The 12816-nt window shown below is 39.2% G+C and overlaps 1 protein-coding gene across 1 annotated transcript; it reads right to left on the bottom strand.

Moving 5' to 3' along the window:
• Positions 1-4586: 4586 nt before the first annotated feature.
• LOC129485152 (olfactory receptor 2A1/2A42-like) lies at positions 4587-5711 on the bottom strand. Its single transcript, XM_055284378.1, has one exon. The coding sequence runs from the start codon at positions 5702-5704 to the stop codon at positions 4775-4777; it is 930 nt and encodes a 309-aa protein (XP_055140353.1). The 5' UTR covers positions 5705-5711; the 3' UTR covers positions 4587-4774.
• Positions 5712-12816: the final 7105 nt, after the last annotated feature.

Here is a 12816-nt window from a genome sequence, read left to right as displayed (position 1 = left end):
GACAAGCAAATGCTGAGAGATTTTGTCACCACCAGGCCTTCCCTAAAAGAGCTCCTGAAGGAAGCACTAAACATGGAAAGGAACAACTGGTACCAAAAGAGCTCCTGAAGGAAGCACTAAACATGGAAAGGAACAACTGGTACCAGCCACTGCGAAAACATGCCAAATTGTAAAGACCATCGAGGCTAGGAAGAAACTGCATCAACTAATGAGCAAAATAACCAGCTAACATCATAATGACAGGATCAAATTCACACATAACAATATTAACTTTAAATGTAAATGGACTAAATGCTCCAATTAAAAGACACAGACTGGCAAATTGGATAAAGAGTCAAGACCCATCAGTGTGCTGTATTCAGGAAACACATCTCACGTGCAGAGACACACATAGACTCAAAATAAAGGGATGGAAGAAGATCTACCAAGCAAATGGAAAACAAAAAAAGGCAAGAGTTGCAATCCTAGTCTCTGATAAAATAGACTTTAAACCAACAAAGATCAAAAGAGACAAAGAAGGCCATTACATAATGGTAAAGGGATCAATTCAACAAGAAGAGCTAACTATCCTAAATATATATGCACCCAATACAGGAGCACCCAGATTCATAAAGCAAGTCCTGAGTGACCTACAAAGAGACTTAGACTCCCAGACAATAATAATGGGAGACTTTAACACCCCACTGTTAACATTAGACAGATCAACAAGACAGAAAGTTAACAAGGATATCCAGGAATTGAACTCAGCTCTGCACCAAGCAGACCTAATAGACATCTACAGAACTCTCCACCCCAAACCAACAGAATATACATTTTTTTCAGCACCACACCACACCTATTCCAAAATTGACCACATAGTTGGAAGTAAAGCTCTCCTCAGCAAATGTAAAAGAACAGAAATTATAACAAATTGTCTGTCAGACCACAGTGCAATGAAACTAGAACTCAGGATTAAGAAAGTCACTCAAAACCTCTCAACTACATGGAAACTGAAAAACCTGCTCCTGAATGACTACTGGGTACATAACAAAATGGAGGCAGAAATAAAGATGTTCTTTGAAACCAATGAGAACAAAGACACAACATACCAGAATCTCTGGGACACATTCAAAGCAGTGTGTAGAGGGAAATTTATAGCACTAAATGCCCACAAGAGAAAGCAGGAAAGATCCAAAATTGACACCCTAACATCACAATTAAAAGAACTAGAAAAGCAAGAGCAAACACATTCAAAAGCTAGCAGAAGGCAAGAAATAACTAAAAGCAGAGCAGAACTGAAGGAAATAGAGACACAAAAAACCCTTCAAAAATTAATGAATCCAGGAGCTGGTTTTTTGAAAAGATCAACAAAATTGATAGACTGCTAGCAAGACTAATAAAGAAGAAAAGAGGGAAGAATCAAATAGACGCAATAAAAAATGATAAAGGGGATATAACCACTGATCCCTCAGAAATACAAACTACCATCAGAGAATACTACAAACACCTCTATGCAAATAAACTAGAAAATCTAGAAGAAATGGATAAATTCCTCAACACATACACCCTCCCAAGACTAAACCAGGAAGAAGTTGAATCTCTGAATAGACCAATAACAGGCTCTGAAATTGTGGCAATAATCAATAGCTTACCAACCAAAAAGAGTCCAGTACCAGATGGATTCATAGCCAAATTCTACCAGAGGTAGAAGGAGGAACTGGTACCATTCCTTCTGAAACTATTCCAATGAATAGAAAAGAGGGAATCCTCCCTAACACATTTTATGTGGCCAGCATCATCCTGATACCAAAGCCTGGCAGAGACACAACCAAAAAAGAGTATTTTAGACCAATATCCTTGATGAACATTGATGCAAAAATCCTCAATAAAATACTGGCAAACCGAATCCAGCAGCACATCAAAAAGCTTATCCACCATGATCAAGTGGGTTTCATCCTTGGGATGCAAGGCTGGTTCAACATACGCAAATCAATAAATGAAATCCAGCTTATAAACAGAACCAAAGACAAAAACCACACGATTATCTCAATAGATGCAGAAAAGGCCTTTGACAAAATTCAACAACCCTTCATGCTAAAAACTCTCAATAAATTAGGTATTGATGGGACGTATCTCAAAATAATAAGAGCTATCTATGACAAACCCACAGCCGATATCATACTGAATGGGCAAAAACTGGAAGCATTCCCTTTGAAAACTGGCACAAGACAGGGATGCCCTCCCTCAACACTCCTATTCAACATAGTGTTGGAAGTTCTTGCCAGGGCAATCAGGCAGGAGAAGGAAATAAAGGGTATTCAGTTAGGAAAAGAGGAAGTCAGATTGTCCCTCTTTGCAGATGACATGATTGTATATCAAGAAAACCGCATTGTCTCAGCCCAAAATCTCCTTAAGCTGATACGCAACTTCAGCCAAGTCTCAGGATACAAAATCAATGTACAAAAATCACAAGCATTCTTATACACATATAACAGACAAACAGAGAGTCAAATCATGAGTGAACACCCATTCATAATTGCTTCAAAGGGAATAAAATACCTAGAAATCCAACTTACAAGGGACGTGAAGGACCTCTTCAAGGAGAACTACAAACCACTGCTCAATGAAATAAAAGGGATACAAACAAATGGAAGAACATTCCATGCTCATGGGTTGGAAGAATCAATGTCGTGAAAATGGCCATACTGCCCAAGGTAATTTATAGATTCAACGCCATCCCCTTCAAGCTACCAATGACTTTCTTCACAGAATTGGAAAAAACTACTTTAAAGTTCATATGGAACCAAAGAAGAGCCCGCATCGCCAAATCAGTCCTAAGCCAAAAGAACAAAGCTGGAGGCATCACGCTGCCTGTCTTCAAACTATACTACAAGGCTACAGTAACCAAAACAGCATGGTACTGGTACCAATACAGAGATATAGATCAATGGAATAGAACAGAGCCCTCAGAAATAACGTCGCATGTCTACAACCATCTGATCTTTGACAAACCTGACAAAAACAAGCAATGGGGAAAGGATTCCCTATTTAATAAATGGTGCTGGGAAAACTGGCTAGCCATATGTAGAAAGCTGAAACTGGATCCCTTCCTTACACCTTATACAAAAATTAATTCAAGATGGATTAAAGACTTACATGTTAGAGCTAAAACCATAAAAACCCTAGAAGAAAACCTAGGCATTACAATTCAGGACATAGGCATGGGCAAAGACTTCATGTCTAAAACACAAAAGCAATGGCAACAAAAGCCAAAATTGCCAAATGGGATCTAATTAAACTAAAGAGCTTCTGCACAGCAAAAGAAACTACCATCAGAGTGAACAGGCAACCTACAAAATGGGAGAAAATTTTCACAACCTACTCATCTGATAAAGGGCTAATATCCAGAATCTACAATGAACTCAAACCAATTTACAAGAAAAAAAAAACAACCCCATCAAAAAGTGGGCAAAGGACATGAACAGACACTTCTCAAAAGAAGACATTTATGCAGCCAAAAAACACATGAAAAAATGCTCATCATCACTGGCCATCAGAGAAATGCAAATCAAAACTACAATGAGATACCATCTCACACCAGTTAGAATGGCCATCATTAAAAAGTCAGGAAACAACAGGTGCTGGAGAGGATGTGGAAAAATAGGAACACTTTTACACTGTTGGTGGGACTGTAAACTAGTTCAACCATTGTGGAAGTCAGTGTAGCAATTCCTCAGGGATCTCGAACTAGAAATACCATTTGACCCAGCCATCCCATTACTGGGTATATACCCAAAGGACTATAAATCATACTGCCATAAAGACACATGCACACGTATGTTTATTGCAGCACTATTCACAATAGCAAAGACTTGGAACCAACCCAAATGTCCAACAATGATAGACTAAATTGAGAAAGTGTGGCACATATATACCATGGAATACTATGCAGCCATAAAAAATGATGAGTTCATGTCCTTTGTAGGGACATGGATGAAACTGGAAATCATCATTCTCAGTAAACTATCACAAGGACAAAAAAACAAACACCGCATGTTCTCACTCATAGGTGGGAATTGAACAACGAGAACACATGGACACAGGAAGGGGAACATCACACTCCAGGGACTGTTGTGGGGTGCGGGGAGGGGGGAGGGACAGCATTAGGAGATATACCTAATGCTAAATGACGAGTTAATGGGTGCAGCACACCAACATGGCACATGGATACATATGTAACAAACCTGCACATTGTGCACATGTACCCTAAAACTTAAAGTATAATAATAATAAAAAAAAACGGCCGGCGCAGTGGCTCACGCCTGTAATCCCAGCGCTTTGGGAGGCCGAGACGGGTGGATCACGAGGTCAGGAGATCGAGACCATCCTGGCTAACATGGTGAAACCCCGTCTCTACTAAAAATACAAAAAAATTAGCCGGGCGCGGTGGCAGGCGCCTGTAGTCCCAGCTACTCGGAAGGCTGAGGCAGGAGAATGGCGTGAACCCGGGAGGCGGAGCTTGCAGTGAGCCGAGGTCGCGCCACTGCACTCCAGCCTAGGCGACAGAACGAGACTCCATCTCAAAAAAAAAAAAAAAAAAAAAAAAAAAATCTCATAGAAACCCAATGAATGCAACACATTTAAAATTTTATCTGCAAAAAAGGAGAGAAGGCTTGCCCTTCTGTCAGTAAAGCACAGATAAAGAGAAAATAATAAACTTTTCTGGATTGAGGCAATAATTGGGCATCAAGAGTCGAGGTGACAACTGAGGCTGGCAGTTCCAATATCACACCTGTTAGGAATGACTTTCCTTGCACAGTGCTCTCCTCAGGGCACCCTTGACCTCTATGTTCCTCAGGCTGTAAATCAGGGGGTTCAGCATCAGGTTGAAAAAACTGTAAAATAGAAAAAGGACTTTCTGCTGCTCCTCAGGATGGCGGGACTTGGGGGCCATGTACATGATGATAGCACTGCCAAAGAAGAGTCCCACCACGCAGAGGTGGGAGGAGCAGGTGGAGAAGGCCTTTCTGCGGCCCTCCCCAGACTGGATCCTCAGGATGGCTGCCAGGATGTGTGAGTAGGAGACCAGCACCAGGCAGAGTGGTCCCACCAGGATGAACACGCAGGCTGCAAAGATGACCACCTGGTTGAGCCAGGTATCTGCACAGGCCAGCCTGAGGACAGACAGGATTTCACAGAAGTGGTTGATTTCATGAGGCCCACAAAAGGGCAGTCTTAGGAAGAGGCTCACATGGACCAGAGCCAGGAGGGAGCCACACGTCCAGGAAGTGATGGCCAGGGTGATGCAGACTCTCCAGGTCACGATGACGGAATATCGGAGAGGGTGGCAGATAGCCACGTACCGATCGTAGGACATCAGCACCAACAGGAGGCATTCGGTATGTGCAAAACTCAAAAAGAGAAAGGTCTGTGTCATGCAGCCAGCAAAGGAGATGGGCTTGCCTGGATGCAGGAGGTTCACCAGCATCTGGGGCACCGTGTTGCAGGGGTAGGCGATGTCAACGATGGCCAGGTGTGAGAGGAAGAAGTACATGGGGGTGTGGAGTCTGGAGTCCAGTGAGATAAGCCCCAGGATGGTCCCATTCCCCAGGAGGGTGAAGGCGTAGAACAGGGAGAAGAGCCCAAAGAGGAGCATCTGAATCCTTGGGCCCAGGAGAAATCCCAGTAGGAGGAACTCTGTGACCATCGTCTGATTTTTCACCATTTCACTACTAAAAAAAAACAAAAAACAAACAAAAAAAAAACCAAGCAGCTATGTGACACACTTTTTTTTTAAGTCTGTTTTATTTATTGTTTGTAATTTTTTAGTTTGTGGAAAATTGTTAGTAAATGTCTTTAAGAACTCATTCAGTTATACATAAGTAAAGTTTTACTTGAAAACTTGCTGTTAATTCAAGTCCTTCTTATTTTGTAACAATCACTATACCTGAAATCCCAAACGCAAGAAATTATTTTTCAAATAGAAAAAGTGTAGCTGACTTCAGCAACAAGAATTGCAATATACTATATAAGTAAACAACAGAAAGAAATTATTGACAAATCAATAATTCAGTCTGGCACTTGACAAATCGCAGCATGGATGAATTAGCAGTAAGATGCTTAGCCTGTGAGTTGGTGGTGTGCTGAATTGATTAACTTGTCTTTTTGACCTTGGATCTGGATCACAGTTTCCTTAATGAACTTCAGCATGGTTTTTGGTGCAAACATTTGTCAGTGCCATTGCAAGAACAAAATAACTTGAGGCTTATCTACTTTACTGAGATTAAAGTGAGGAAAGGCACTGTTTTTGGCAGGTCCTTAGTTTAATTGTTGTCAATACGAATTGGGATATCAAGGAGTGTTTCCCGAGGATATAAGAGACAGACTTGTATTCTGCGAAATAAATTTGTTAAGCCCACATGTAACTGACGAGAAGAACAATCCAAAGGTGAGAAACACGACACTTTCAGGAAACATGTGAGTGCAGAGTTTGAGAAGCCTTCAGAAGGCCAATGCCGGTGCTTTGATGAAATCTCTGGGAGGCAGAGCAGAAGAATGTGATTAATTCAGTGAGCTCAAGTGTAGTGAGTTGTATGGAGTGCCTGTCTGGAGAAAGACTGTAGGAAAAAGAAGGCAGGTGAGCAATACGGAGTGTAGTTATCAGGCCAGAGGGGCAGCATTTGGCAATGCATCCTTAATGACATTCAAGGTAAGGAAAAAGGGGAACCAGCTGCACCAGGATCCTAGTCACCTGGTGATTCTATGTCTACAATCTGGATAGATGGTTTGGGTAAATAGCCCTAGCTAGTAAAATCTCTAATTAGCCTCTCTTGCTCTGATTTAATATTCATCAATCAACTGTTAGGTAATAATTTATCTTCTTGAGCAGTTATTTCTACAAAGAAGAAATGTGTTTAGTAGTAAAGTTCTTGACTCCTTTTGCAGTCACATTTTGAAGTTTAAATAAAGGAAGATTTAGGTATCCTGGCTTATGCATTTTCCTCTTTTGCTTTTGGGTCATATGATGCAGTTCCTGAACAAAATTCCCAAAGCTGGATCTAAAATGTGAGGACCAGACTCTGGGTCAAGGAAACCTCATGGAAGCAAGAACTGGGGAAAGAGACAGATTCCTTTCTAACAGCAACAGATGAGATATCTATTTTCTTATAAGCATTATTGATAGGTGATCAAGTTATCTTGACACAAAAATAATCTAAATAATAGATTAAAAATTCCTCACTTGTGACCAGGACTTATTAAATTTTAAGTTGATAGTAAAAATTTCTCAGTAGGTGCTGTCATATGCACCTGTAGTTCCAGCTACTTGGGAGGCTGAAAGCAGGTGGATAGCTTGAGCCCAGGAGTTCCAGGACAGCCTGGATAACATAGCAAGCCCTCGTCTCATAAAATAACATAAAATAAAACATTTCTGTGTTTATCAAACTTCCTAAATTTATTTTTTAAACTCATAAGGCATAGAAAAATATTTGACTGTGAAAGATGTATTCAAACCCACCCACTTATAAAATAATAATTTCCTTTCTCAATTTTTCATCTCCCTCAAAAGGAAGACATAAAGGAAAAAAGAAACACAGTAAAAACCATGATTTTTTGAAGCCAACTGAAAGACAGGTGTAAAAGAAGGAAAATAAGGTACTTCATAGTCTGAGTTTTCTTTCAGAAGTAGTCCTGTTTGATTCAGTCTTGATTTCTTTTAAAGAAGTGGAAGGGGCATGTTCATTTATATATATATATATATTTTTTTTTTTTTTTGAGACGGAGTTTCACTCTTGTTGCCCAGGCTGGAGTGTAATGGTGCGATCTCGGCTCACCGCAACCTCTGCCTTCTGGGTTCAAGCGATTCTCCTACCTCCGCCTCCCAAGTAGCTGGGATTACAGGCATGTGCCACCATGCCCGGCTAATTTTGTATTTTTAGTAGAGACAGGATTTCTCTGTGTTAATCAGGCTGGTCTCGAACTCCTGACCTCAGGTGATCCTCCCGCCTCAGCCTCCCAAAGTGCTGGGATTACAGGCGTGAGCCACTGCACCCGGCCACATTTTTATATCTCTTTAACTGTGTATATTAATACACATTTGTCAAATGACATAAATAAATATAAGCAAATGAATTAATAACTAAGTATTGATGTCCTTATATTAGATCTGGTTTCTTTTATAGTATAGTCTAGTATAATTATGCCAAGTTCAGCCGCTTCCTCCCAAAGGAAATAAAATGCTACAATTCAGAAGAATTTCATCCCTAATGATCTGAATTAAAATGAAATTTTAAAAATGTGTCAAGAACGAGAGGATTCATAAAGTGTTTAAACACTTGAATTTTGAATCACTTCTGTCTATTTTTTTCTTATTTTATTTGATACCTATGTGACATAATGTTAATTAAAGACAATCAAGAGGAAACCAAACAGTAAATTTCTAGGGGGTTGGAGGGAGTGGACTAGGTGATTTTGCTCTGCCTTGACACACATTCTAATTCCAAATGTAGCTTTCAGGCATAGAGATGTACATTAATTTATATATGTACAATTTCCGAATTTAAAAAATGGCAGATTATCTGGTTAATACATGGTAAGGAAACTAGAATTTTAAAGTAAATATCTAAGAAGGCATTTGTTTCTGTATATATAAGCAAAACAGCATAACTTTATGGAACCTACATTTTAAAAAGCAAATCTCAAAATTTAATGATCTGTCAGGTTCTTTTCTAAAATCTTGGGCATGGGTAAAGCAGAATCGCTAAAGTGATTACCTACAGTTAATCTGTAGCTCAGCTGAGCTGCAGGGCTGTTTGCTTGTCATTAACAAGTGAGAAATGAAAACTAATTTATCTTATTGCTTACATAGTTATGAGCCAAGACTTTGCAAAGTTGTTTTATGGAGTCAGAGTTGATAATGTAAGTAAGTTTTCTGGGTAAAAGAACTATCTTGGACCATGAAGAACTGAGTGTCAGTTTCATGTAACTACTGTCTATTCAATAATCTGCTAAAGGTTGATAACAACTGATCCTACTCTTGAGTGCTTCCTGTGAACTGGGCACTGGAGGAACACAGTATAGCAAGTTGATGGTTCTGAGCTTGTGAAGATTTCATTGTGAAGATGTGCCTCAGAAGGAAAAGCAGAAATAAATAAAAAGGTACACGTTAAACAAAAATCCTATAAAAAGAAAATTTAAAGTATTATTAATTATTACATCGTTTTCCTAATTGTTACACCACCACCTACCACCTCAGTTCTTTTTCTATACTCTTTCCATGTGCACCACAAAAACTTATCCTCCAGTCTATGGAAAATCTAATATTTATACATGTTTATTTAGTACATTCCAGGTGCCTTATGCCCTCTTTACTGCCATGCTTAATGAAAGATAAGACATAGATTTAGCATCCATTTGGGTTTATATTCTATTGCAATAAATATATTCTCATAGATTAGCATGTATTGTGACTGTACTGACAATAATTAAATGCATAATTTATAAAACAGCTGACATGTATTTAATTTTCCTGAGATGTAACATCTCTCCATAATATACTGTGCTATACTTTCCTTTGGCTGAGAAAATTATTTCATACATTTTATCAAATCTATAAAACAGAAACTTCTGACTTCTCTTATGTCATATTTTCCAAAGAAATCTCTGTCACATAGATATTTCTCCACCAAAGAAACATATATAGCCAAGTCCTAAACACTTTTACATAATTTGCACATCAAATGTGCATCTATTTTTCCCCTGGAACCATTGATATATAATATGAATGATGAGCATATATGTTTAGCCGTAAAATAAATAATTTACTTCCCTTCCCAATACTTACTAAAAAGTGTTAGTAACAGAGTGAGAGTTAACCAAAGCCTAGGTGGTACCACAAGTCTAGGAGGAATTCATGGTAAGTAAAGAAAGGCAACCTGGTTAGCTCCCACACTTGGACTTAAGGATCTCAGAAGGGTGAAGCACCGCATGGTTTCTGGGAGTTTCTGTGGGAGCTGCAGAATCTTTGCTTCTGTTTTTGATTGAAAATGTATCAGAATCCTCAGAAAAGGAGGTGTTATTCTCTGATGGGCTCAGACTGGTTGGCAGTTCAGGGCTTTCAGGAGGGCCTGGGCCAGGAAACTTCCTACATGCTCACCTCCTCAGGGAAGGAGAGATAAAACAATTGTCTTTTTCTATTTCTGTTCTCAACCCCAGCAGGATGCACAATTAAGAAACACAGACAGCCACAGAGCACACCTCTGAGACAACCATTACCATCCCGGAATACTTGGCATGATTTGAATTTCATGTATACCCACATTGTCCTTGTTCCCCCATCTCCAGATGGTTCAAGTGAACCTGTCAGGAAGCAGGAACAGTGTGACAATGAATAAGCTCCTGGTGTGAACCTCTGGAGCTCAGCCTCTCCCTGATATAATCTGGGTTCCTTGTGTGGCAACAGAAATGGGAAGAAAGGACCTGAAATATTAGTTGATTCCAAGTGACCCTCTAAGGTTAGAGAGGCAGGGAGCAGACAAGGGAGTGCAAAGTGTCCCAGTGGGGCTTATTAGAACCTACCTGAAGGGAACATTTTTCTAGGGCACAAAACCCCAGTGCTAATCCACTGTTGGAAATGTTCTCTAATGTCTATTGTGAAATGGAGAGATTTTGAGTTCAGCTCCTCTCAGGAAGGGAAGAAAGAATCCTCTCCAAGGTAGCTTCCTCTAGCAGTTTCCTGCCTCTTGTGGGATGAGAAGATTTGCTGTCTAAGATATTATCATATTTATTTGTGTTTTGCTGAGTTCTTTTACTGGATGTAAGGCAGTCAAAATGTTATTTGGAAATCTCCTATCAATCAATCATGCAATTTAGAAAGAAGTTAGTTCCATACAGTGTGATTTCTGACTTGCTAAGGTTTAGAGTAAACTCAGAGGGCAATCTGGCACAGTTATTAAGGTTTGAGAGTATGCCCATCTGTGCTCTGACTCTACACATCCACCGCGAGAAGAAACATCCATATAAGGACACCAAAAACACTATATGAAAATCTTGTTGCACAGTAGGCCACCCATCAATATTACAGCTTTTCTTTTTCTTTTGATGTTCCAGGTGACCTGCAGAAAATGTAGAAATCAGGAAACTGACATACAAAAGAAAAAGTTAGTAGCAAATGGAAACAATATTTATAAAAATATAATATGGTATATAGTATAAAAATTATATTATGGTATACTTTTTATAAAATAAAAAATATAGTTTTAAAAGTATTTTTATACTATATAAAAAGTATAAAAAGTATAAAATAGGCCGGGCAGGATGGCTCATGCCTGTAATCCCAGCACTTTGGGAGGCCGAGGTGGGTGAATCAACTGAGGTCTGGAGTTCGAGACCAGCACGGCCAACATGGTGGAACCCTGTCTCTACTAAAAATACAAAAATTAGCTATGCGTGGTGGCACATGCCTGTAGTCCCAGCTACTCAGGAGGCTGAGGCAGGAGAATCGCTTGAACCCAGGAGGCAGAGGTTGCAGTGCGCTGAGATCGCACCACTGCACTTCAGCCTGGGCGATAGAGCAAGATTCCGTCTCAAAAAAAAAAAAAAAATATATATATATATATATATATATATATATATATATAGTTTTAGGACACAGTTTTATATCTAACATGATATGACACTCAGTTATTGTGTAAAAAGTTATTTTAGATACAAAAGTAAATTTTTTGAACTAAGACAATAAGAAATTAAATATAAATGTTTAAGACCAAACTTAAACCTAGAAAAAATATCATCTCAAAATGACATGTTTCCCATGGCATAAGAAGCTGCTACAACTTTTAAGTGTGTAGGTGGTGGATTTGGAAGTCTTTCTGCATTTTTCTTTTTTTGAGAAATTTGGGTTTATCTTGAAAACCCTGAGTTAGAAAAATTAGATTGATTTCATTCAGTGGCAAACACAGGAAGATGTATACTGAATCATATTTTTTAAAATCTCAAATTTAGAAGATTGTGAGGTTGAATGAGGTCATCTCCTGAAGCTTCTATAGTAGGAATGCCAATCCATGATGGAGGACAGGGTTGGATTTATTTTCTTTAGATGATCCACCATTGAACAGTAGAGACAGGGTACCTCACGGTCTGTATCCAAACAGAGCCCAGATTTTTACAGACTGATCGAGGCATAATGCTCAGAACTATATCTCCTTAGAGGCTCACTTTGCAAGGAAAAGAAAAAATCATTCTGCCCTAGAAGGGGGCTGTAGGAAGTATTCACAACGAGTCAATTAATATCAAGATCTCCTGTTCCAGGAAACTGTTACTAACTATTACAAAGGAAATTTTATGTGCTCACATAAGTTTAGAAAACACTGGCTTAAAGCTGGAATAGAATTATTCTTTCCTAGAGAAATTTTTACAGCATTCACTATGTTAATATGAATTGTGATCCCTAGACAGAGGCATCTGATATGAAGTAAGTCTCAAACTTATTTGACCACAGAACTTATTTTTAAAGCCCTCTGAAGGGACCAATGTTTTGAGGAAAACATTATGGAAGGTATGGGACTGGATCAAAAGCTAATGAGGATGTCATAAGGGGTATTGTCCTGGTGTGGAGTAGCTGCAGCACAATTTGAAGAGATAAATTTCTGGAATTTAATCCCACATCTGCTGAATCAGTCATTTAAAGGTAGGGCAGGAGATAGCTCCATTTTAAATAAATGTCTCAGATAATCCTCATGTCCATGGAGGGCAGAGGTCCCATCAGTACAGGGTTGGGTTAAGAACCGCTCAACAATGTAACTTCCTAGGTCACTGTCAATCACAATGCCATAATCCTTT

Source organism: Symphalangus syndactylus, chromosome 6 (genome assembly GCF_028878055.3).
Source record: "Symphalangus syndactylus isolate Jambi chromosome 6, NHGRI_mSymSyn1-v2.1_pri, whole genome shotgun sequence".
Classification (NCBI taxonomy): domain Eukaryota; kingdom Metazoa; phylum Chordata; class Mammalia; order Primates; family Hylobatidae; genus Symphalangus; species Symphalangus syndactylus.
The sequence above is the reverse complement of the archived record's forward strand: the minus strand, read 5'-3'. Positions and strand labels throughout refer to the sequence as shown.

Bases quoted from the DNA above. Each gene is read 5' to 3' on its own strand.
- LOC129485152 (XM_055284378.1), bottom strand. From the start codon at position 5,704: ATGGTGAAAAATCAGACGATGGTCACAGAGTTCCTCCTACTGGGATTT.